This window comes from Lonchura striata, chromosome 10, assembly GCF_050655825.1.
Source record: "Lonchura striata isolate lonStrDom1 chromosome 10, ASM5065582v1, whole genome shotgun sequence".
Taxonomy (NCBI): domain Eukaryota; kingdom Metazoa; phylum Chordata; class Aves; order Passeriformes; family Estrildidae; genus Lonchura; species Lonchura striata.
In genome coordinates, this window is record NC_140712.1 from 23,956,565 (window position 1) to 23,982,823 (window position 26,259).

Sequence of the window (26,259 nt, forward strand, 5' to 3'; positions counted from 1 at the left end):
CCGGGTGAATCCCCCTTTTCCACCCAAGGAAGAAAAAAAAATAATTTAAAAAATTACCAAAAAAAAAAAATCGGGAGCATCCCGGCACCAAATATTTCATCCTGCCTTGTCATTGATTAGAAAAGAGCCTTTAATTTCATTTCACCCCATGTTGTGATTAATTTGCATTCTTTGTCAGAAGTTAATGGAGTTTTTTATGGTTTGCTCTGAAATCCTTGAAGACGTCGGAGTTGATCTGATGTTTATACAACCGCCAGCGGAATTTTTGCTGTTTGATTGATGGAGAGCTTGATGTTATTCCAAACGGCTTTTTAAGCTGTTTTTAAGAATTATTTGAATAAAATGCGAGCAAGATATTGTTATAACGGCGGAGATTATCTGTTAAAAATCTGTTTCAAATAAAGAACATGATAAGTAGGAAAAAAAAGATCAAAAAGACAGGAGGAGTGATGGACGCGGGAGATGATATTTGTTAAAATAGATCAGCCCAGGATTCAAATAACTTATTTCAAAATGCAGTGGGAGCAAGAGACCTTAATTTAAGGCTCTTTTTTTTTAATCTAAACAGAGTTTATTTTTGCAGCAGGAGAAATAACAGGAATAAATTAGGGGAGAATTTAGTCATAGCTGGATTTTCCCCTTGATATTTTTTTTTTTTTTCCCCTCTCAGCTTTTCCCCCCTTTCTTTTTCCCAGCACTGTGAGCACAAAGTGGGAGAGACAAGGCTGTCAGAGCCGGTAGTCCAACAAAACGATGACAAAGCCCCGATCTCAAAAGGAGGAAGCATCCTTAAATCCCACAGCAAAGGATGCAGGAGCGGAAATAGGGAATTTTCCAGCCCAGGAAAGCGCTGACTGCGGACCTGCCTGAGAAAACATAGCAGGGAGAAAAGGAAAAAAAAAAAAACCACAAAGCAGTGGAAGCAAAGAGCTTTTTGCTGCTCGTGGTAGGGGAAAGGTTTGTTTTTGGCTTTGAGCAGCCTGGGAGGGACAATGCAGAACGCTGGGGCCCGATGCTGCTCAGCTGGGTCCTGCTGCTCCGGGGGCTGGGGACAATGAGCCTCCCCCGGGCCTGGGACACGGCTCCTTCCTCCAGCAGGACACCTTGGCCTTTTTCAGATCCTCAGCAGCGTGCTTCTTGCACTTCTTCCTTTATTTCTGCTCCCAACGCTGAGGGTCTCGCCAGATCTCGTTGTGCTCCCTTTGATTTTTTTCCCTTTCCTCAGCCCTCGCCGCGATTCCTGCCACGGAGGTTTCATCCCGTGCCAGCTTTGCCGTGGAAAACGTGGATTTTAATTTGCTCTGTCGTAGTTTTGCTAAATGATTGCCTGGCTCGAAATGAAGTTGCTGCTTTCTGATCCCTGCGTTAGCTGCGCTCGGAGGTTCTTTTTGTTCTCTGCGATCCATACTATTGACCAAACCCGGCCTGGCTTCATTTAAATGGAAGCAGCTTGTCAAGGGAAAAAAAATATTTCGTTAAAGTTGGGATGCGAAATAACCATTTTAGTGGTGTTTTTTTCCCATTGGCAGAAGCATCCTTTAAGCATTCATTTCTTTGGGGAGGATAAATTGAGGGTTGTTTACAGCATGTTTCCTGGTAAGAAAGAAATGTTTTGTCTTCCAGATCTATCATTACATCGAACCATTTAAAAGACATTAAACACTGTTCAAATGCTAATGCCAAAATAGTGGATGAAATTGTTGGGTAATATCTTAAATATGATAGATTTCTGCAAATCCTTTTGCTCTTATAATATATTCCAGAAATCACTGGCAATATTTGAAGTCATCTGCTATTGTTTTAAACTCTTCCTAATTTCTTAGCGTAGGTTTCACATAGATCATTCCTGATAATTTACTTCAGATATTTTTTATTTTTTTCCTCCATAGCCAGAAAATAGTTTGAACTTGAATTTGATTTGCCTGTTAGAAACTTGCTGTGAAATTTGATTTTAGTTTTGTTTTTCCAGAGGTGCTTTTGTGTCTGGAAAATGGAGAGATTTTAGAAAAAATTTTTAAGGATCCATTAGGAAATCTGAAATAAAAGGAGAGAAATTTTATGTATTTCTCTTAATCTTCCTGATATTTTTAAAATGTAAATTTAATGTTTAAACAATACGGTCAAGTGCACAAATGGAGGTAACCAGTAAAATTTCATAATAAGTTTGATATAATGATTTTATAGGAAGTTTTAATGTGATCTTAGTATGTTTTAACAGTGGCTTATTGGCTTGGGAGCTTGAAAGGCTGATGTGTATTTTTTAATCTCTAATCCTAAGAATTCCAGGCAGTCTGAGGGAGGAGGGCTCAGATTTGTTCCAGGATTTCTTCTGCCTTGCTTGGAATGAGGTGGGCTCCGAGGTCCTTCCCACCCAAAGCACTCCAGCTTTCCATGAAATATGAAATTCCTGCAGAGAGGTTTCTGCAGATCTGGAAGGATCCTCCTGCACGAGTTGGTGGAATGGGAGACGTCCCTGGAGGGCTTGGAAGGAAACTCCTCTCCCAAATCCTGTTCCTTCCGTGATAACCATGATTTCCCTGAAACTCCTCTCCCAAATCCCGTTCCTGCCACAATAACCACAAAGGATTTTCCTGAAATTCCTCTCCCAAATCCTGTTCCTGCCGTGATAACCATGATTTCCCTGAAATTCCTCTCCCAAATCCCGTTCCTGCCACAATAACCGTGAAGGATTTTCCTGAAACTCCTCTCCCAAATCCCATTCCTACCGTGATAACCATAATTTGCCTGAAATTCCTCTCCCAAACCCTGTTTCTGCCACAATAACCACAAAGGATTTTCCTGAAATTCCTCTCCCAAATCCCGTTCCTACTGTGATGCCCATGAAGGATTTCCCTGAATTTCCTCTCCCAAATCCTGTTCCTACCATGATGCCCATGAAGATTTTCCCTGAAATTCCTCTCCCAAATCCTGTTCCTGCCATGATGCCCATGAAGGAGTTGCCTGGAACTCCTCTCCCAAATCCCATTCCTGCTGTGATAACCATGATTTGCCTGAAGTTCCTTTCCCAAATCCCATTACTGCCATGATGTCCATGAAGGATTTTCCTGAAATTCCTCTCCCAAATCCCATTCCTGCCACAATAACCATGAAGGATTTCCCTGAAATTCCTCTCCCAAACCCCGTTCCTGCCGTGATGCCCATGAAGGAGTTGCCTGGATGGGGCCTTAAACCTGAGATTGGAGCTTCCCTGGGGCAGAAGGGCTGCAGAGGGATTTGGGTGCTTGGGGTGGCTCAGGTGGCCCTTGGAGAACCATGGGGAAATACTGGATTTACTGGAATTTCATCCTCATCAAAGACTGGTTTGGGTTGGAAGGGACCTTCAAACCATATCATTGCCGTGGGCAGGGACATCTTCCACTATCCCAGCCTGGCCTAGGACACCTCAGGGATCCCGGGGCAGCCCAGCAGCGCTCTGGTGGCCTGGGCGAGGAGCAGTTTCCTCCCTGGAGATGACCAGAGAGGAGCCCGCTGCTCCTGTGCCCGTTCCCGGGGCGTTCCCTGGGCAGGGCTGCAGCTGTGGGAGCTCAGGCTGGAGCTCGGGTTCCCACCATCTCCTGCTCCTCAGAGCTCGTGGGGAAGGACGCGGCCGTGCCAGGGTCTGGGCTGTGCCAGAGGCTCGGGAATGTGTTCCCACAGCCCCAGGGTCTTCTCAGCAAAGGCAGGAACCTCCAGATGAGGAGTGGATAATTTTAAGGTCTAGGCGGGTGTTTCCCTCATCTCCAGGGCTTCCATTCTCCTGCCCATCCCATGGAAATTTGGGGTTGATTCCTGAGGGTGCAGCACAACCCTCTGTGAGCAGCCCAGAGACACAGGAGAGGATGGGGGTGCCTCAGCTTGGGCAGAAAACTCCCCTGGTGAACCCAAATTTTTATTTTTGCTCTGGGTTACTCCCCTTCAGCTGTCCCTGGGGTTCACAGCTGATTTTGCAGCTCCTCAGAGGAAGATGTGGGTTTTTAAGACGGCTCAAAGGGGGAGACATTTCAGCAATCACCATTTTACCTGTTCATTTCCAAGCCCGGAGGGACCTGCAGGGGTGTCCTCAGGAGCAGGGACAATCCTCATGGAAATTCATCTGCTGCTGGAGGCTCTCAGCTCCTCAGATCTGCTCCTCTGCTTTGTTCCTGGAATTTTTTCCATGCTGCAGGATCTGAGGGCAGTGGTGAGTGAACACGGAGCAGGGATGCAGGAGCGGTGGTGCTTGTGGTGTCCCTGCTCCGTTTCCAGGTTTGTTTGCTCTCTCTGGATTTCTGACTGTTGGGATTCTCCTCTGAACCGTCCCACAGCTCCCTGGGGATGCCCAGGCTGAGGCACTGGGAGGAAGGATCACCCTCAGTGGTTCCTGGCCACCCCACCGTGATGTTTGCGGAGTTTTGGAGGTTTGGAGCTTTTTATTGGATGCTTCAGAGCATTCCATCATTGTCTTCCTGCTCAGTCGTGCTCACTTTCCCTCTCCTGGTGTCCAAAAAGTTCTCCTGCTGTTCCTCTCTGTTGTCATTCGGGTGACACCAAGCGAGATCTGGGTGGAACAAAACCCAGTTCTTTCTTTGGTGTCTGTCTGACCACTCCTTGTTCTCCTCACCCACTTTTTGTGGTGCTGGCAACGAGGCCTGCCAACATCTGGGGTGATGGTTGGACTCTGTCATCGTGCAGACCTTTTCCAACCTAAATCACTGAAGATTTTCAACAGCAATTTGCTAAATTTGGTTGTTTTTTTTTTTTCTCCTTGTCCCTGCTCCTGCTGACCAAGGGATTTGTTGTCAGGGTGTTCTGGTTCTGCTCTGGTGTGGAAATTATTGCTGGGAGGAGTTGTTGCCACCACAATCCTTCCAGCAGTGTGGAGCTTTCCATGCCCACTTTGTTGAATTGTGTTCCTAAACTCTGGTAAAGAGATTTCTCTGAGAAGTGGCTGCAGTTCAATGGTGGATGAAATAATCTCTTTATATAAATTTGTTTGGAGACCTTGGGGAAAAGCAGCGTAATATAATTGTAAGAATATATTTAATATTAAGGTTGTTGTGAATTGTCTATTATTTTATTTTGAAGTAATTTTATTCTTTTTTTTTTTTTTTTTTAATGTTTTGTGACAGTGATTGAAGTTTGCCATTTGCAAAATCCCCAGATGGGGATGGGGAAGGGTGTTTAGAATATCAGGAACAAATTAGGGGGAGTCATTCTCACTGGTTTGGTGCTTTGACTTCTTGCAGAAGTATCAGCAATTGCAATTTTGCAAGAAATTGTAAAATATATCTGAAGATTATCCTTTAATTCCACAGGAATTGTGGAATGGCGGTGAAGCCCCCATGGAAACCAGAATATTTAGATATTCCTTTACCTTTTATATCAGGGCAAAGATAAAGCTTTTGTCAGTAGGACACATTTTTGCTCTTAAAACTCAACCCTCATTTGTACAGAAGAAAAATAACTTCCATCTGCTTTTAAAATCCACAGGAAAATAAATGTTGTCGTGTGTAGCCTCCCTTAAAAATCGTAACTGTATGATTTGTTGGCGGATGGGTTTTTCTATTAAAAAACACTATCAGGAGCTTGGAAAGCAGTATATATGTAAAGAGAAAATTTGTTAACTGCTATGGGAAGATCTAACCCCGGGTCACCTGCAAATCTCTCAAACAAGAGCTCCAGGGCAAGTCCTAATTCCAGGGAGTAAAAGCGAAAATTAAAGCTGTAGCTGGCGACTCCTCCAAGTTACCCGGGGTGGATTCATTTGAGTTTCCTTGATTGTGCTGGTGAAAGGGATGGGAGAGGTCTTCTCAACCACCTCCCGGCCCACGATCTCCATGGAGACAGAAAAATAACCTGATGGTCTCTCAGAAGTTGCCTTCCATCACCAGAGGCATTCATTAAATAGGAGACGAAGCACGAGACAAACTTTGGCATTTTTAGCCAGCATTGCGGGGAGAGGGGGGCAGGGGGGGAAAAAGAAAAGTGCTTTTTGGAGATTTTGCTTTCTGGAGTGGTTTATCCAAGTTCCACTGGTCTTCCGCGGCCTGGGAAATGCTCTGAGAATGGGACAGATGTATTGATCGTTTCCCCGTTTCTGCAAATCGTGGCATGCAGTAGGTAAAAATCCAGAAAATCCAAGGCAGGTTCAAAAATATCAAATGGCAGAGCTGTTCCTGCAGGTTCAGGCTGTTCCAGTTCGTTTGGGGAAGCTGGAGAAGCTTCTGAGCAGGGAGGGTTGGTGGTGGGCAGGGCTCAGAGATGTGGCTGAGGGAGAGTCTTGGTGCAGAGAGGCTAAAAGTGACTTTTCCGAGCAGGAATGATCGTGGAATCCTGGAATGCTTTCGTTGGGAAAGGATCTTAAAGTTCAGCTCGTTCCAGGCCTGCCATGGCAGGGACACCTTCCACCAGCCCTGGGTGCTCCAGCTCCATCCAGCCTCACCTTGGACATTCCAGGGATCCGGGGCAGCCACAGCTGCTCTGGCAATTCCAGCCCAGCCGGGAATTCCCAATTCCCAAAATCCCACCCATCCCTCCCCTCTGGCAGTGGGAGCCATTTCCTGGGTCCTGTCCCTCATTCCCTTGTCCCCAGTCCCTCTCCAGCTCTCCTGGAGCTCCTGCAGGCTCTGAGGATTCCCTGGATCCTTCCCTTCTCCAGGGAACATTCCCAGGGCTCTGAGGATTCCCTGGATCCTTCCCTTCTCCAGGGAACATTCCCAGGGCTCTGAGGATTCCCTGGATCCTTCCCTTCTCCAGGGGAACATTCCCAGGGCTCTGAGGATTCCCTGGATCCTTCCCTTCTCCAGGGGAACATTCCCAGGGCTCTGAGGATTCCCTGGATCCTTCCCTTCTCCAGGGAACATTCCCAGGGCTCTGAGGATTCCCTGGATCCTTCCCTTCTCCAGGGGAACGTTCCCAGCTCCGTGTCCTCCTCTGGAATTGCTCCAGCAGCTCCATGACCTCCTGGAGCTGAGTGGTCCCAGAGCTGGACACGGGATGTTGTAACAAGGATATCAAAAGTGTTCCTTGGTGCTCTCAAAACATCTGCTTAATTTTTTTTTTTTTTTGGTCCTCTTTTCACTCTGGGTTTTCCTGTGCCACTGCTACCATTTCACTGTTTAAAATTCTTCGTGGAAACCCTGAAAACACAACCATCTCCTCACTCCCCAAGTTTTTTTTTGGGCATCACGTCGGGGTAGGAGCACCTCGAATTTTCCAACTTTTGCGCTGCAGCCGCTTGCACTCGGATCCCTGGAGGTGAAGCCACCTCCAGAACCTCTCGTCTCCCAGTCATGCACAAAATCCTGTCACTTTGGGGAGGAGACAAAAATGGGCCATTTTCTGAGGAGCCTTTTTAAAGCATTGTCAACGCTGCTGCTTCCCTTTTCCCTGAACTGTGGGCAAGAGGAGGAGCCCCGGCCGTAAAGTTGTCGCCGCTCGGCTTTGCTTTATGGTGCTGGGAGCTGCCCTGTAATGGGGAAAAGGTAAACAAGGGTGGTTTTAGCAGTGAAAAATCTGCCTCATAGAAACACAGCCAAGTTCAGCCCCGCTCCCAAGTTGAAAAATACGGCCGCGGCTTTGCGGAGGGAAGGAGGAGAGCAGAGCGCGGCCTCGCCAGCCATTCATCCAAGGCAGGGAGCAGGGGCAATCCATCCAGCTGGGGAGCCTCGGTGGCATTGCAGGGAGGAGAGCGCAGGAGCCTGGTTTAATTGAGAAAATTAATCAATTACAATGATGTCGCATCATCGGACGCGAGGGAAGCGGCGGCGACGTCGCTACGCCGGGTAGCGGCGTTAAAAAGCAATTGAGCGTCGTGAGCGTTTTGAATCAATTCCAGGTAGTGGCACAGCCACCTCGATGCAAAATTGATGAAGATGATCTCCAAATAATTTGTTGCCGTCGGAATTGTGCAATAAAGGCTGGTAACGACGTGTGTGGGAGCTGGGCCGGGCTCCGGCGCCGGTGTCACGGGGAGAATTCCCTAACACTTGGATTTGTGTTGCTTGATTTTTCATTAGGAGGGCCGAGCGCTTTTATTGGAAATGATATTTTAAATCTTGCCCTGAAATTGGATGCAATCATCCCCGTGTTGGGGCCGCTCCGTGTGACCCCACCTCGATGCCTTCCCGTGACAAGAGCTATTTTTCCAGGAAGGAAATGTGACTGATGATCTGTTTGGCTAAAAAACTGTTCCTGTGCTCTAATGTAAAGAAGCTCCAAATTATCCCTGTTGAATAAGCTCGGTCTATTTTGTCATTTAACATCTGGAAGTGAAGTAGGGGGAAAAAAAAAACAAAAGGGTTTTTATAGCCACGGAATATTTCGCTTATTAGCAAAACCAGCGGATTTATTCTGTTGGATTGTAATAGTGGAGATTGACGATTAAAATATATAATGGGCTCCTTCTGCCTATTTGCTGTTGGATTTTCCTCCTTAGAAAAAATAGAATTTTACTCAGGAACTTTGTGTGCTGCTGATAGAGTAATAGAAGAGTGGAGGTGTGGAACAGCAGCTGGTCTTCACCCTCCTCTCTGATTTTACAGCTGGAAAAGTGGTCCTGGAGGATCCTGCCCCTGCCTGGGGATGGGAAAGAGCTCCCAGAGCTGCTGGGAGCCCAAACATGGATCATCCTGGCACCAGGCAGGCCGAGGATGGAGTGGAAGGGGCAAGGCAGAGGATGGGGGTTAGAAAAGAGCTTTTTCACTGAGGATCAGGTTCTCTTTGGGTTGCCAAGAACTCTGCGTGTGCTGGGGGAAAACAGGTGATTAATTACCCCAGCCATTAGAAACAGGAGATGAATCACCCCAGCCATCAGAAACGGGGTGTCCTGGAAAGTGCTGGGGGAGCAGCACCCCAAAATTCAGTGTTTTACACAAAGTGCCCCCTCTGTGCTTTGTGGTTCGTTCCTTGTGCTGGGATCTGCCTTTGTTTCTGTTTTTTCCATCCAGGGGAACGTGGGTCGGGGGATTTTGCAGCTCTGGAAGCAGCGGGAGGTTCTGTTCCTCCAAACTGTGGGTGGATTTCTCCCCAAGGTTGTTCAGAAATTCAGAAAGGCTCGAAGCTAAATCTCCCCTTTTCAGTTTAAAACAACACAAAGTTCCCCAAACTTCCCCATCTCCTCGATGGTGATGCTCTGCTCAGAGTCCGAGGAAAACCGGATAAAAAACTTGGGGAAAAGTGGAGTGTTAAAAGCTTTCCTGAGCAGCAGTAGATACTTCAACCACATAATTAAAGTTTTCTTCACAAAAAAGGGATTGTGAGCAGCGCCTGGCAGTAATCCAAAATTCTAATTTCTGACTATGATTTAATTTCAATTTTAAATAAATCGGTTTTTAATTTAAAAAGAGTGAGCTTCATAACATTAGCAATGATTGCAACATTAAGCCCAGTGTTCACAATCTAGCAATATAAAACATTATTTATATCTGAATCGTAAACAGCCTTTTGAAATGGATTATGGTTTTTCTTCCTATTCTAATACAACCTGGAGGGTACTAAAAAGTGTTGTGTGAAATTAACATTCTGCTGACTTTCGCCTATAAATGAGAAGCAAGCTATTAACATTTGTGTATTTTCATTATGTAAATTGTGTTAACACATGCCCACAAATTGCCACCAGCGATGCAATAATTTTCTCTCAGTGATCATAATGTGTCCAAGTGAGTCATTTTGATTATGACATGCTAATTACATATTGTCTTTTTTCAGATTCAGAAAAACCAGGGATCTTTAATGGTAAGCTTTATGAGTTCAGAAAAAAATTCACTTTTCTTTTTCCTGATGGCTGCTCCCTCTGCATGCTTGAATGCCTTGTTTTAAACTTAGCAAATTGCATTTTGAAGAAAATGCAAACCTTTAACTGCCTGTATTAGATTAGGTACCATTAGAAATAATAGAACATCCTGAGCATCAATGTTTTGATAAGAGTTTGCTGCCGTTGATTAATCTTGCTATATTTTATTGCATTAATGATTTTTTCTTTCCACTCCACTGTAAAGATATTGCATATAGTCTAATACTTTTTTTTTTCCCCCTCTCTCCTTGCCTTTGCAGCCTCTCCAGTTATTGCAGTGCATTGTTGATGAGGTGAGTCGTCGTCTTATGTGCTTTCACTCCTAAAGTCATTCCTAATGGAGTGGAAAGCTTATATTTTGTTTCCTAATGAAGCACAATGCCCAACATCCTCGCCAGCACAAGTTGCAGCTCGGAGCTCTCACACATGAACTGGCCTGGTCCCACTCTCTGCTGCTTTTCTGCTCTAAATATTGAGTTTATCCAAGATTTGGGGGTCTCACAAGGCAGCCGCAGCCTCGTCGCGGGAGCTGTGGGACAGGGATAACCAAACCTTTAATGTGGGTGTGTTTAAGGAGGTTTTGATGGGCAAAAAGGACATTTTAACCAGGAGGGAAAATCAGGGTTAAGCACCTGAATGTCATCCAAACGTCTCTGTTCAACCAGAAGGCCACAATTAAATACTGGGATGCAGGAGATGCAGGTGTGAGCAGGACACTGGGTTTCAGTGGCAAAACTTCACATTTCTGGAGGGGAACACTCCTTGCATCTCCCACATCCCTCCCACATCCATCCCCTCTGAACAATGAGGAGATGGCTGAGGGCAGACCTCTGTCTTCTGAACACGTGAAAAACCTTCCAGAATCCTTGAAAAAGTGGAGGTTTTTCCCCTCCCTGAAAAGAAGCAGCTCAAAGCCAAGAGGCTGAAATCTCTTTAATAACTGTATCGCCACTTGGATCCTTTTTAAAAGGCTGCAAATGGTGTGCTGTCACACAACTGGAGTTTGCTTGGTTTTTAATGTTCATGAGGCGATAGTGCTAATTAGAGAGTTCCATGAGGAAAAAAGGAGACGCCACTCTCTGAAGAGTTGCCTCAGCCTGCAGCAGGAGGTCGTTTCCAGCTCCTCAGGTTGAGTTCTGGGTGCTGATGTGCCCAAAACCTGCCTGAAGTCATCCAGCTGCTTCCAGCCTGTCCCTGCAAGTTTTGTTGAGTTTGGGATGAGCCAAGGCTGGCGCTGTTGGACACGAAATGAGCACACAGAGGCTTGGTGAGCTCAAAACAGGAAAAGACCAAATTTTCTTTCTGACCTCGCGATATATAGAATTCCAAAAGTGACAGTGGATTGGAGGGTGAAGCTGCCACCTCTCCAAACACACTGGTCAAACCAACAGCCCATCAATTCTCTCCTCCCACAAAGAAGAATGCAAAACAATCATTATTGACAGTGTGTGAGAGCTCCAGTAGAAATACGTAAACATCAGAAGGCATGGGAAACTTTTTAAATACCTTTAAAACTTTCAGAAGAACTTTAAAAGAAAAATTACCACTTTTAAAAGTCAGGGCAACACCAAGTGCTCCTTTCTGTTGTCCCCACCTGCCTGGGCTCACCTCAGCGAGCACTTCTGTGCTTCTGGTAGGGAACTGAGCTGAACTTTTCCTAAAGTGGCATTTGGGCCTTGAGGGGTGCAGTTACATTAAAAAGAGCAAAGATCCTCTGTGTCAAGAGCAGTTTTCTCTCTCTTTGCCCTGGCTCTTGGTGGACATCTGTTTCTTTGGGTGCATTTTAGGGAATTTTGTTCCTTTAGCCTCTTCCCTCGGTCGTTATTCCTCTCACACACGTCCTTGGTGGAGGTGTGGCTATTCCAGAGCACCAGGGGTGTCACTGCCACCAGCAGAAGGCTTTCCCCATCCTCAGGGAGGTCAGTTAGAGGCAATCACGTTTTTACCTGTGGTTTGCTGTTAAATGGGTGCTGCTGCCCGAATCTGAGCTCCAAGGAGCTCAAATCGGGGTGGATTATTGGACTTGATGATCTGAGAGATCTTCTGTGACCTTCTGGCAGCTTTTACATCTCCTCAGGATCAGGCCTGCTCCAGTCTTCTCACAAAAACTTCAGCTCTGTGTGGGCTTTAAACATCTGAGTACCTTCACCAGTGGCATTTTGGTATTTTTTTAGATTTTTTTTTTATGTCCCACAGCAAGTGAAGTCGTCATTCTCCTGAGGTGGTGGTCAGTGTGGCTGTTGAAGCTCCAGGTGACAGAGCACAGCTCAGCTGAAAGTTCTTTTAAGCTCCACTCGCTTTGTTTTGAACACACTCGATGTCAGAATGGGAATATTCAGAATTAGAAATCCTGGTTTGCAAGACTGGTTATCCTGGGTCAGATTTTCCCCTTGGCTCTAAGGAGTTCTTCAAATTCCATCAATCCTTTCCCTGGAGCCAGTTAAGCTTCAGAGCCTGATCCAGGAGAGCCCAGAGATGTTTTAAAGGGATGAAATGGAGACCTTTATTCTCTGGTGGTCACTTTTTGGTATTGGCAGTGATGAGATTTGGTAGAACTTCCACCAAAACACAGCTAATATTAATTCCTAGGATTAATTAATTCATTCAGCTGCACAGAGAAGCTGTGGCTGCCCCATCCCTGGAAGTGTCCAAGGTTGGATGGAGCTTGGGGCAACCTGGGATAGTGAGCACTGTGGAATAGAAATTCCGTGGGGAGTTTTGGGTTCTCTGCAGTAGTGAGACCTTTGGAGCTGGGTTTAAACTCTCAGTGAAATACAGGACACGCAGTGGGTCCCTTTGGCAGTTTGGGACGTGCATTTGTCCATTCTCAGCTGACTCACAGAAAGGATGAATAATCCATTTGAGAGGCAGGACAAGTGAACCAAAACCAGCCAGGCACGGTGGCTCCTCTGAAATCAAACCCTGCCTGATGGCTTCTGTTGAGAAATGATCTGATGGGGCTGCTAATCAGGCCTGGGATTATTTTTTAATGGCAGAATTAGTGAGGGGCATTGTGTGGATGGGATAAGCATCCCTGCCAGAACCTTTATTTTTTACCATGTGGTGCCTTAGAGTGAGCTCTGATCCAGCTCCAAATAAGCCACGCTCGTTTAAGCACCAGTCCTAATTTGGAGCAGAGTGGGAGTCCAGCACATCCCTCTGGCTGTCTCCAGACCCTGGCAAAAAGTCCTCCTGACCTTAGCAAAAAGTCAAAAAAAACACCTGTGGCTTCCATTTTAACCCATAGAAAAAAATTGCCAACTTTGTATGGAGAATTACAACAGTTGGATTAGTGTGATATTTAAATTAACAGCATAGAAAAGTAGAAATTTAGAGTTTTTAGAATATAATTCAAGAGATCAAGATGGAGGAATTTAAGCATGCCCTAACCTTCTTTTCCTTCTCCTTGTCCCCCACGTCTGAGTGTGACGGTGACACTTTTTCTATGGGTTTAAGGTAGAGATTCACAGTCCAACATAGATGACAGCAAGAAATTGTAAACATACTACACGTAGTTTTGAGCATGTAACATGAGAGCCACCCAAGGCTCGCAGAAAGAATATTATAAAGAAAAATAAACCTTAAAAACGCAATCAGACACATTCCAAACTCCTTCTTTAACTCCAAGAAGCTAAGGAAGAAAAATCCTCCACGCTGTTTGGGATGTTGGATATCCCAGCACCAGGCTGAGCTTGTCTCTAGCTCGCTGGCTGCGAGAGCCTTTCCAGAACATTCCACATGAGGGATGGAAGCAGGAGCCTGGCTGGGAATGTCCTGGATGTGGCCCTGTTTTCATTTGGTGGTACAGCCAAAGAATTCGCCATGGAAGGGGATTGGGCTTCCAAAGCAAGAGGTGCAGTTTCAAACAATTCCTAAAAGTTTTTGTCCTTTGGAATCTGTTCCAGAGGCACACAAAGAGTAGAAATGGGAATCAGAAATGGAAACCCCTGAGGGAGCTGGGAAGGGGCTGAGCCTGGAGAACAGGAGGCTCAGGAGGGACCTGGTGGCTCTGCACAGCTCCTGCCAGGAGGGGACAGCCAGGGACAGGGACAGGGGGAGAGGGAACAGCCTCAGGCTGGGCCAGGAGAAGCTGGGTTTGGATGTTGGGGACAATTTCTTTGTGGAAAAGGTTGTGAAGCATTGGAGCAGGCTGTCCCTGGCAGTGGTGGAGTCCCCACCCCTGGAAATGTCCCCAAAAGTGTGGATGTGGCCCTTGGGGACACGGCTCAGTGCAGGGTTGGCAGCTGGACTCGGTGACCTTGGAGGTCTTTTCCAACTTTGGCAATCCCGTGATTCTTTGACTGGAAAAATGCTAAAAAATTGCAGGTAGAATCCAGAGGTTTTTAACACTCTCACTGCTCACAGCCTCACAATTTCCCTTTTATTTTCTCTTGAGCTGACAGAAAAAAAGCCCTGCTTGTTCCTTGCTCAGCCTCCAGATCTCCAGCAATACCCCAGACAGCCCAGCCGGGCCTCTTAAGAGTTCTCATCTCTGCAAGGGTCACTCAGGAAATCAAATCCCACTTCCAAATTCCAGCAGCTGTAGCACTGATCATAATTCTGCATTTTCCTCCTCTCAGTGTAAAAGGTAAATGAGGTAGAGCTGCATTCCCAGTTTGGTACCTGGTGGGTTACTGGGTTTTGCGCCTCTGCAGAAAATGTGGGATTAGGTTTTTCAGGAAAATCAAAGCTGTGTTCATAGCAATATTTTTGCATCCCTTGAAGCAGGTTGAGAAGTGACATTATTTCCAGCTGTAGGTATTTATTTTCCTGTTATCTTGTCAAAATACCTTAGTAGGAAACCACTAATTTAGAATAATTTAGGTTGGACAATACCTCTGAAGTGATCAACCCAACCTGTATTTATTCCAGCTGCAGAATTCCCGAAACCTTCTGAAGATGCCATTTTCCCTGCTCTCTGCCCAGCTCAGCATTCCCTGGGTGCTTGCAGATTGGGTACAAAAATCCCATTTTTTTTCCCAATGGTTTTCAGCATTTCGGCTTCCCATCCTTTGGACCCCACGGCTTTAGAGGCGTCTGCTCTGCGTCTGGAGAAGGTTGGACAGCCAGAAAGCTGGAAAACATCCTGCAGGGTATTTTAAATATTCTTTAAGCTTTTCAGGGCTGTTTAGTTTAACCTTTCTGTAGCTGGAGTGTCCCTTCTAGGAAAGCAATTCCTGCCAGCCCCTGGAGCACCTGGGGCTCTGTAGTTAAACACCAGCTCTGCTCTCCAACCTTTTCTTCTTCCTCACCTGAGATAAATTAATTTTGGTTTCAAAGGTGCCAAAGTGGTTTTTCTCACTGGAATCGTGACGAAAGCGTTGCTTTTGGTTTATTTAGTTTTAATTGTGTTGGATGAGGGAGGAAAATAACTCTATTTTTGCAGTTTTAAATGGTTGTGTTTTTCCAATGCCATCAGAAGCTCGGGGAGACTTCCAAGAGCAAATCCTGCTTTGTACAAACAGGAAGGCAGCATTGCAAAACCTGCCTGGTTGAACAAGCCAGGCAGGGATTGAGAAGAAAAATAAAATTAATTAGTTGTCCTGGTGAATCCTTAGCCTGATAGCTTCATGAGTAAGCAGAGAGAAGCTTTCCATGAGTTTCTTGAGCATTTCTGTCGAGTGCCCCCACAGAGATACTTGGTCTCACAAGACTGCAGCTTAATCTAGCTCAAGGACTTTCCAAACTCCACAAATCAAAGACCTCTTTTTTTTTTTTTTCTTTTTTTTCTTTTTTTTTTTTGTCTCTTTTTTAAATCCTTACTCCAGGAACATTTAAGAGCTGGTGGAGTGTTAACGCTGAGCTGTGAAGCATTTCAGTGTCAATATGTTTTCAGATTTTCTTGGGGGAATAAAAATTAACTTGCACTTGAACCATGTTTTCTGTATAGTTGTTCCTATTATATATATATATTTTTTTTTTTTTTAATGGGGCTAAATATACCCCTGTACTTACTGGAATAGCCTTAAAAATTCCCAGGATGTTCAGCTTGATCAAATAACACGAGGAGGGTTCCTGAATTCCTTCACCTTCATGAATCCATGCTGCATTTTGCTCTTGCTGTAAATGCAGTAAAAAAACTCCACGAGGCTCAGAATGAAACTAAGATTTAATTTCTTTTCTTTAGGAATTTCTCTTTAGGCTCTCAGGTATTGATTTAAATGTAGGAAACCTGGAAATTCCTGGCATTATGGAGATTTCCATAGGTTAAACACGTGTGTGTGTTTGTGTTTACCCAAAGCTGCAATAATTTGTGGATTAGCTGGTTTAAGGAACAGTTTTATGGAGACAGAAACTGTGACCTTACCAGTGTATGAAATTCAGAGACTTCTACAGGAACAAGGTAAAACCACAGGTAGGAATTGCTGAATAATTACCTTTAGACCAATCTGAGCAAGAACCTTCCCAGGAGAACAAGCTCATTTAATGGTTCCTAAAACTCAATCTTGTGGATGTCAATGGTCATGCTTGATTATTTGCAGCGGTGTTTTATGAAAAAAGCAATAAAAATGCATCGGGAGGCTGCAGGGGAGGACAGGGAACAACAAATGGGTTGAGTTTTTTGCCAGGTCCCCTCGGTGGGGCTGTGTGTGTTGGTGTGCCCAGACCTGCCTGACGAGCGACAGGAGAGGGAGGAATTCTTGGGTTGTTGGAGGAAAAAAAGCAATTACACTTCTGGTGGAAGGATTAACCTGGTTTTGGAGGCCCTTCAGAGGCACAGAGCCTGGCTGATGCCTTTTTTGGGACTGCCTAAAAACAGAGGCCAGGCCAGAGTAAGGGAATGAAAATCACTGGTGTTTATTCAGGTACATTTTGAGTATTCCTGCACCCAAAAAATGGACCAGAGGTTTTTCACACTTTTATAACTTCGGGCCGTTTGCATCTTGGGGGTTAATCTTCCAATTGCAGCTTCAGCTAATGAAGTCACTGAGCCCAAATTTGCTCCTCCCCAAATTCACTTTGGTTTAAATCTCTCAGGGCCTGAGACAGTGAGGTGCCCTTGATTGCCAGGCCTGGAGAGGAATTGTTGTGTGTGCCCAAAATGGGACAGCAGCAGCTCACACTGTGTGTGGAGTTTAGAGTTAAAGAATTGCAGGATTATAAATTCATGAAAAGTAGAAAAGCTAAAATCCTAAAATTTTAAAATAGAAAAAGCTAAAATTTAAAAAAAAATTAAAAAAAAAAAGATATAAAGGCTAAAAATCTAAGCCATCATGGCAAGGGGAGGATTATCCCACATTCTGGATTATTCCTGCTCTTAATAATTCCTTTCCTGCCTTTTTCTGGGCTCTGAAAAATATCCCCCAGCAGCTACAACCAAATAATCCAAATATCCACTGGGTTATTTAACCAGAGCACCCACTCACGTTCCCAAGAGAGGAATTCTGCCGTTCCCAGGAATTGGAGGAGCAGGCAGCTGGAAGAGGAGCTGGTCCTGGGGAGGTTTGGGGATGCTTTTTGGGGATGAAACATTGGCCTTTGAGCCTGGCCTCTGCAAATCAACGAGTTTCCTGTGCACACACAACTTCACACCCAGGTGCCCCCACGGATAATTTGTCACTTTGGGCACCTGCTGCCGAGAAAAGAGCAAGAGGTGCAGAGATGTAATCATCCTTCACCTTCCTGCCCGGGGTGGGAGGGGAGCAGGAAAAATCCAGGGATTCTTTCAAGTCTGGGCCTCGGAGCCACCTCCAGCCAGCGCTGCCAACTTGTTACTTGTCAGAAATCCCTTTTGAAGTAGATTGGCTAGAAAGGCAGAAATAGATTTATATTTTTTTGTTGTTGTTGTTTTATACAGAGCTATTGTTTTAGGAGTGCTGTGGAAGGAATTTGTAAGAGTAAATCGAAACTCGGGCTTTGATTTTTTTGGTTTTTTTTTTATAGAGAGAGCGGGGTTTGTTGTAGGAGTGATGTGGAAGAAAGGTGGTCTGGAAGGAGTAAATCTAAGTTGGGAAATGGATTTTGTTTATATATGTAGAGGTATATATAATTATTTTGTGGAAGAAAGTTGTTCTTGTAGGAGTAAATACTGGGTTTGTACAATATTGTCATTCACTCTCGTTGTAGGCAAAGACCATTCACTTCAGAGTTGGGCTTGGTGATCCTTATGTTCCCTCAACTCAGAATTTCTGGGAGCTACAGTGCATTTATTACCTGTAATTACACCTGGCAGCATTTCTGGTGCACCTAAAACTTATTTTTAGGAAAAAAAAAAAAATTTAAAAAAAAAATTTAAAAATCACAATTTGGCCACAAATCGAAATGCAGCGACTACAGCAAAGCAAATACATTTTTTGAAAGCTTTAGTAGGAGAGAAACCTTAAAAATCCTTTAATCCTAGAGATTTTGGGGGCTGAAGAGACAAGAGCAGAGCACGGGCTTTGTGGATGGAGTGCTGCCATTTCAGCATCCGTGAGGAGCCAGGACAGGAGCTGGAGCCCAGAGGAGCAGAGAGGAGCATGGCAGCTCCTTCTGCACAAGCCCAGCTCTGGGGGAAGAGCAGCAGGGCTGAACCCTTGCCGGAGCACAGCCGTGGATCCCGGATGCTTTTGGGTTCCTGCAGGACGAGCTGGTGGCCCCAGGGGGTGAGGAAGGTGGCTTTGAACCTGGATTTTCCATCAGCACCCTGGTGGCAGCGCTCCAGATTCCCTCTCCCGTTGGGCTCGGCTGGTTTGGAGAAATCAGAGGCTGCTCTTGTCTTCTCTGCCCCTCAGTGGGATGTTACAAAAATTAAATACCACAAACTACCTGTGCTATATTTACAATATTATACACCAGAAACTCCCCGTGCTATATTTACAATAACGTGACAATATCTGTCACCTACGTTAAACAGTGTGTCCCCAGCCTGAACCCAGTCCCCAGTTTATGGTATAGAATGTTACAAACATTATATAATGTTACAAACATTAAATACCAGAAACTACCTGTGCTATATTTACAATATTATATACCAGAAACTACCTGTGCTATATTTACAATATTATATACCAGAAACTACCTGTGCTGTATTTACAATAACGTGCCAATGTAACACCCCTCAGTGGGATGTTACAAACTTTAAATACCAGAAATTACCTGTGCTATATTTACAATATTATATACCAGAAACTACCTGTGCTGTATTTACAATAAAGTGCAAATGTAACCTCCCTCAGTGGGATGTGACAAACATTCAATACCAGAAACTCCCTGGGCTGCATTTACAAGAACGTGCCAATATCTGTCACCTACGTTGGACAGTGTGTCCCCAGCCTGAACCAACAGAAAAATGCCAACACCACAGTGAGACATGGAGGGCATGAAGAAGGAGAAAAAGGACAAGGCACACCCAATTTCCTCCAGCTTGTCCCCTTTGGACCCCTCATCTAGAATCCTAAAATTTTACTTTTGCACCCGTGCCACACTTAATTATTACTGATATCAAACCCTCAGAGCTGGTAATTGATCCTGTAGGATTGAAAACTCTTTTCCATGGACAGAGATCACAGCCAGTGTCTCTGGGGCTCTGTCCAGGGGATTCTGAGCCCTGCCAGGGTCCCAGGGCAGCCAGAGGGAAGCTCTGGATTCCCACCTGGATTTCCCGTGGTGGAAATGTTCCTTGGAAGCTGTGATTCCTGGTTTTCCACTCAGGGAGGTTGTGGCATTTCTCCTGCAGACAGATGTGATAAATCTCAGGCATTTAAATATGTTCTGAGCAAATATTTCACTCTCCAGGAATTGTGTGTCGGGTAAAACCCCTGAAGGTGTGGAAAGCCTGAAGGTTTTTGGTGTTTGTTGCCAGTCAGGAATGACTCCCAAATTTCATGGGCCTGAGAATGTTTCCAAAACAAAATAAGCAGCTCCAAACTGTATCTGTTGAATTTTCTTCTTGAGGTTATCCATGCAAACCTGAAAACTGGACAGGAAAAGGAGGAAGGTGCCTTATCCTTGTATATTTGTGGATTTGCTGGACATTATTTATTTCCTGAGGCTCAGTAGCATCTCTGCCACTGCTCTGCTTAGGGAGAGCAAACAGAGCAGGAGAAATTCCAAATAATCAGGAGGAAGTGAGGATAATGCTGGGATGTGTAATTCAAGCTCATATTGCAAAGGTCCTGAAGGATTGGCTTCTGGACGTGCTCTTAGGTGGTTTTTCCTCCTTTGTGAGGGATAAAAGGAAGGTGCAGATCCTGATGTTGCTGCTGCCTGCAGAAGAGAGGGATTCGGGAGGGATTGTTCAGTGCGCTCCTTCTCAGGTCTTCATTTAGATAATGTGGCTTCCCCTGACTCCAGGGAAGTCAATAAGGTTTATACCAGAGCCCTGGCACTCTATAAATTAAATATTAGGAGCAGTGTTTGAAGTTTAAAGCCCTCCCTCCTCCTCCAGCTCGGATTTTCTGCCGCCGTGCTCTTGTCTTTCTGCCTGAGCACCTTGCTGACAAGTGCTAATAACAAAATGCCAAGAGAGTGTCCAGTCGGAGTTACCACCCATTAAACATTCTGAACTTGTCCTTTTGCTCATAGATTGTGCATAATTAATAATTAAACGGTTTCAGTTGTAATGGGTTGACCTCCTTGAACTGTTCATTATTCACAAGGCAAAGGCATCACTCAAACTTTTTTCCTCTTGCCCTTCCCTCGCTCGGTGTGCTCAGCTGGTCTGGAGGAATCAGAGGCTGCTCTGGTCTTCTCCTGCAGCAGATCCCAGCTGTGGATTATTCCTTGGATCTTCTGCAGCAGATCCCAGCTGTGGCAATGTTGTTTGGATCTTCTCCTGCAGCAGATCCCAGTCATGGAAATGCTGCTCTGGTCTTCTCCTGCAGCAGATCCCAGCTGTGGAAACACTGCTTGGATCTTCTCCTGCAGCAGCACATCTCAGTGGTGGAAATGTTGTTTGGATCTTCTCCTGCAGCAGATCCCAGATATGGATTATTTCTTGGATCTTCTGCAGCAGATCCCAGCGGTGGAAATATTGCTTGGATCTTCTCTTGCAGCAGATCCCAGCTGTGGATTATTCCTTGGATTTTCTGCATCAGATCCCAGCTGTGGAAATGCTGCTTGGATCTTCTCCTGCAGCAGATCTCAGTGATGGAAATGTTGCTTGGATCTTCTCCTGCAGCAGATCCCAGTCAGGGAAATGTTGCTTGGATCTTCTCCTGCAGCAGATCCCAGCTGTGGATTATTCCTTGGATTTTCTGCATCAGATCCCAGCTGTGGAAATGTTGTTTGGATCTTAGGGAAGCAGCCAGTCCTGGGAATAATTTTCCATGGATCTTTAGAACCCTCTGTGTCTTCCCTGCCTTTTTGGCATCATCCCCAGTATCGAGGTCTTTACCACTGGTCAAAAGCTGTGGCAGTTCCTGAAGAGGAAAGACCCATCTCCCATCCAGAATTGAAAAGATCTGTTCCTCACTCCTTTAAAATCTTGGATTTCTACTTTCTTTCCCTCTGTAGTGTGGTTTCATTTCGTAGGTCGGGAAATCAGGCAGGTCACTGGGGTGCAGCAAATGTGTTCCAGCACTCAGGCTGGGTGCACACGTGTAGCTTTGCTTTATTTCCCTTTATTCCCATCCTTTGTGACCATATTCCAGCACTCAGGCTGGGTGCACACGTGTAGCTTTGCTTTATTCCCTTTATTCCCATCTCCTGTGACCATATTCCAGCACTCAGGCTGGGTGCAGACAAGTAGCTTTGCTTTATTCCCCTTTATTCCCATCTCTTGGAGTGTCAGACAACATCTGGGAAACCTCAGGATACAAAATAAGCTTTATCTGCACACCCTGGGCTTGAGCAGCCTGGTCTAGAAGGGGTCCTCAAGATTCAACCTTGATTTCTTTGAGCCTCCCAAAAAGCTTTGGATTTTTCAGGCAAAAAGCTGATAAATCTGTGTCCACTAAAATCCTTGGAATGCCCCATCTCCTTCCCATCCTGAGATCCAGAGTGTGTTCATCTCCACCCTTCCACACGAAATCTCCTCCTCAGCTCCTCAGGGCAAGCCAGCCCAGGCGTGGCCATGGTCAGCAGATCAAACACCTGAATTAAACAGAAAAATATGCCCAAAAATGGGGGAAAAAAAATAGGATTTAACCTTTACTTCCATCCAGGTAAAATTTTCTCAGGCAGCATCCCCTCGTCCCATGGCTGTGCTGCAGGACAGGAGCTGCACAGTCCAGGTTTTTCTGCTGATGTTGGAACAACTTCTCCCTTTGCCTGGATGAGCCCAGAGGGTTTGGAATAACCAGAGTGGGACCCAGAGCGGCTCATCAGCTTCTCCCCCCTCGCCTAATGAGCTTTCTCTCCATTATGGGCCCTTCATCTCTTGTGAATGCAGAAATTATCACCTCCCAAATGAGTGTGAAGTGCTGGATGCCCATCCCGATCCTGCTGAGGGATGGATGCCTTGGGAAAAGCTCCTCCCCGGCCTTTGAGTGAAAATAAACAGCGGGCATGGATTGCTGGGCACTGCCAGGTCCCCAGGGAAGGGTGTCCCGTGGGTTGTGTGCCTGGAGCTTTCCTGCCTGTCCCTTTTGGGATCTGTGCCAGTGGATTCTGTGTCTGAAAAATTTCCTGCCTGTCCCTTTTGGGTCCATTCTGTTCCTGGAGCGTTTCCTGCCTGTTCCTTCCCATGGGTTTTGTGCCTGGAATAGTTTCTACCTGTCCCTTTTGAGTCCATCCCATGGATTCTGTGCCTGGAACATTTCCTGCCTGTCCCTTTGGGGTCCATCCCATGGATTCTGTGCCTGGAATATTTTCTACCTGTCCCTTTTGGGTCTGTCCCAGTGGATTCTATGTCTGAAAAAATTCCTGCCTGTCCCTTCTGGGTCCATCCCATGGATTCTCTACCCAGAGCATTTCTTTCCTGTCCCTTTTGAGTCCATCCCATGGATTCTGTCTTTGGAACATTTCCTACCTGTCCCTTTCGAGTCCATTCTGTGCCTGGAGTATTTCCTGCCTGTCCCTTTTGGGTCCATCCCATGGATTCTGTACCCAGAGCATTTCCTACCTGTCCCTTTTGGGTCAATCCCATGAATTCTGTACCTGAAGCATTTCCTGCCTGTCTCTTTTGGGTCCATCCCATGGATTTTGTGCCTGGAATATTTCCTACCTGTCCCTTTTGGGTCCATCCCATGGATTCTGTCCCTGGAGCATTTCTTTCCTGTCCCTTTTGGGTCCATCCCAGTGACTTCAGGGAGAATCCCAGGAAGGCTCTGCTGGGCAGGAGGAGAGGATGGAAAAGGCAAATCCAAGGCTGGAGTTTCCCTCTGTGTCTTCAGTGCTAATACAGAGAATTTTCATGGGCAGTGCTTTGAAGTGGAGAAAGTTGAATTGTGGTGCTGATTTCCTTGTGTTCCCTGCACTCTCCAGCAGAAAGCTTGCCTGGATTGCTGTCATTTCTAAGTTTGGAAACAATAACCTCTCCCTCACCCGGCCCGAGTTCAAAGAGAATTCGGCCACGTTCTATCAAACACTCCTTGTATTTAATAGAAGTCTTTGAAAATTGTCAAGCAATTTTGGCTTCTCCTTTTACTCCTCAGCTACTTTTGATTTAATTGTGTTTTCCAGCAGTTTCCAATTGTTCGGATTGGAAACAAAGCCTTAATAAGAGTTCTAGTTAATTTTCTCTCTTGTAATTACCGATCTCATTTTTCTGATAATTGGCCACAGCAATTATATGTATATTTACTAATCACACAGGAGGCTCTGCAGTCGTGTCTATCTGCCACCATTGATAATGGCACACACATTGCAGAGGTGCTTTTATCATCTTCTTTTTTCCACTACATCAAAGCTATTTCCCCGTTCCCCATAATGAATACATGCATGCATTTGACACAGTTGTGTGCTAGAGAAATTGTTTGGCTCCCACCAAATGCTGCACGCTCCGAGTTTCTTGCCTGCAGCGCTGGAAGGTTGTATGTAATGATATATTGCTCATCCAAATGGCCAAAGCACTCCAAAGCACAGTGAGATTAAAATAAGTCATTCCTTTGTTAATTTAAATAGGTGCATGTATCATACTTTGCAGGGTACTTTGTGGAGGGATGTCAGGGAGGAAAAAAGACGCCGAAAGGTATTTTTAATAGCAAATGAGAATAGATGAGAATGGAGTCATTTGCAGCTGCGTGTTTTATGTGGCTCTCTTGTTCCAACTGTAGGTCTAATGAGATGACACTGTTAAAGTACTCTGCAGTGTAATTTCATTACATCCTGAGCTGTTACACCATAAACACAGTGGAGCTCTCCGTCATTCCTGGAAAAACTCCCAAATTCGTAAAGCCCTTCTTTGCAAATGGTGATGTTGTTTGTTCCCCGTTCCTCATCTTTCTTTTTTTCCCCCCCTCTTCTGCTCTTTTCCCTTTTTTTATTTCCATAAATACTGGCTGGTTATTTCCTACCACTACTAGCCTGGTAAATCCTGCTCTCTCTTTTTTATTTTTTTTTTTTTTGGCTTTTAAAAATTCTTTTTTGCCTTTTAAATCGTGAACAGGCAGCATATGAGGACAGCCTGGAAAATGAATAAGTGTAAATAAACATGAGTGTAAATAAATAGCGAATGCAGTGAAAGAAACAAAGGTCAACACAAGAATAATTTCACAGCTCTTTGTTAATTACAAGACCATTTGTGTGTTACTTAAATAATCATTAATTTCTCATTTACACTTTCCCTACCTTCCTTTTTACCCTGTGGCTATCATTGTCCTTTTTTCACCTCCCCTCAGTGTCTTTCCACATGTTTTTACCCATTGTGTAATACTCATTAGTTGAAATTCAGTGTTTTATAACACATCCTCCAAAGAATCTGTACCTTTCCGTTCGTGTGAAAAGAAGGCTTTTGGGGTTATTATTCCTGGGTGGGTTTGTTGGTTTTATTTTTTGGATTTTTTTTTTTTTTTTCAGTGTGCGCGTTTTGCTGTTATTTTGCTTTTTACCTCCAAAAAAAAAAAAAAAAAAAAAGACAAAAATAAAGCTGCTGACTGCTCCTTGTCTCTCTGCAACGGCAGGAATCGCCGGTGCTGCCAGCCGGGGAGTTCTCGGAGCCCTTCGTGCACTTCATCACTCAATGGTGAGCTGGGTTTGCAGCAGGCCTGCCCTGGGTGGGAATGATCCGTGCCATGAGCCCCCAGCTCCCCGAGCCCCTGGGCAAATCCTTTCCGTGCTCTAAACCTTATTTCCACAAAGAGCTCCTAAAAGGACTTGCAAGCCTTGGGCTTTTTAATATATTTTTATTATTATTTTATTTTTTTAAATAAACCTCGCCCCTGAATGCGGGGTGATGAGACTCTTATGAGAATTGAGCTGCAAAATGCATGCCGTTATTTCAGGTTTTTTTTTTCTTTTGGGAAAAAAAATTATTTCCTATCAAATTGCCTCGATGTTTAGGAAGGCAGGCGGCCTTGATGAATTCATTGGCTTCCCAATAAGTAATCTTTACTTTACAGCAAGTAATTCATCTGCAAAATTCGTGTGTGTAATATCATTATTTAGGTGTTGTTTTTTTTTTTTATTATTTTTTTATAAAATTGCCTCGATGTTTAGAAGGCAAGCGGCCTTGATGAATTCATTGGCTTCTCAGTAAGTAATTTTTACTGAGAGCTGTGGTTTAAAACACACCACTGGGTATATTTGCTGTCCTTAAAATGGAATAGTTCATTGGAAACCTTTTAAATTAAAGGAGAATTGGGGAGAAGAGGAGGCTGTAGAATAAAGAATACGGTTCTTGAGTGAGTAGAGGATACAAATCGGGCAGGTAAGAGATCCTAAAGAAGCAAAGCAAAAGGCAAAATCCCCTTTTTAACTGCCCCGCACCCCTCCAAATCCAAAACTAATTTTAAAAGGGAAAGAATTTATGCACAGCAGAAGAAATCAGCTTGAATTTTGGTAAAAATAGGAATTGTTGGAGGGAGACCCACCCCCTCTCGCAGGGCTGGGTGGAATCAGAGGGGGCCACCAGGGCGGGAGCTGTGTATGGGTGGGAGCAGGAATCCCGGGATGTCTCTTTATCCAGGGATTTTCCTGCCCCAGGGATGTGTCCTTGTCCTCCCCCAAGCCCGCACAGGTTGGGTTTTGCACATTTTGGGGTTTTCTGCCACACGCCAGGGCCGCTGCAGCCAAAGCGACCCCGCAAAACTGAATTTCCAGCAGCTCACGCAGCAGAAAGTATCTGTGAGGCCTGCCAGGGCCTGTAACAAATACAGCCCCAAAAAGCAGGCTGATGAGCAGTTAATTAAAGTAACTAAATAATTAAAGTTTGTGTAACGGAGGCCTCGGCTTGCAGCGGTTTCAGCTTACAGAGAGGGTATTTGGAGGATTGTGCAGCACAAGCCGGGCTTGGAGCTGCATCTCCTTTTATCCTCCCAAAATATCGATGGCGGGCCGGGCTCAAAAATCCGGGCTGAGGCAGAGGAGGGATAACCTGTGCTAAAATGCCCACGGATGCCAAGCTGCAGCAGAGGGATGCTGGTAACAGCCTGGCTCTCCCTGGGGACTGGGCTACTTTGGGCTGG

The 26,259-nt window shown here is 45.2% G+C and overlaps 1 protein-coding gene across 6 annotated transcripts in view; it reads left to right on the forward strand.

Annotated features, from left to right (window-relative positions):
• MAP2K5 (mitogen-activated protein kinase kinase 5) overlaps nucleotides 1-26,259 on the forward strand; it is a 140,684-nt gene that overhangs the window by 92,502 nt on the left and 21,923 nt on the right. For 5 of the 6 annotated variants that reach the window (XM_031505717.3, XM_085589039.1, XM_085589037.1 and 2 more), the window contains 3 exons: nucleotides 9,688-9,714; nucleotides 10,033-10,065; nucleotides 24,757-24,818. In XM_031505717.3, coding sequence (XP_031361577.1) covers nucleotides 9,688-9,714; nucleotides 10,033-10,065; nucleotides 24,757-24,818 — 122 coding nt within the window. Of the gene's footprint in view, nucleotides 1-695; nucleotides 5,951-9,687; nucleotides 9,715-10,032; nucleotides 10,066-24,756; nucleotides 24,819-26,259 lie in introns of those variants that run through there. The other variant, XM_085589041.1, reaches the window with a different exon arrangement.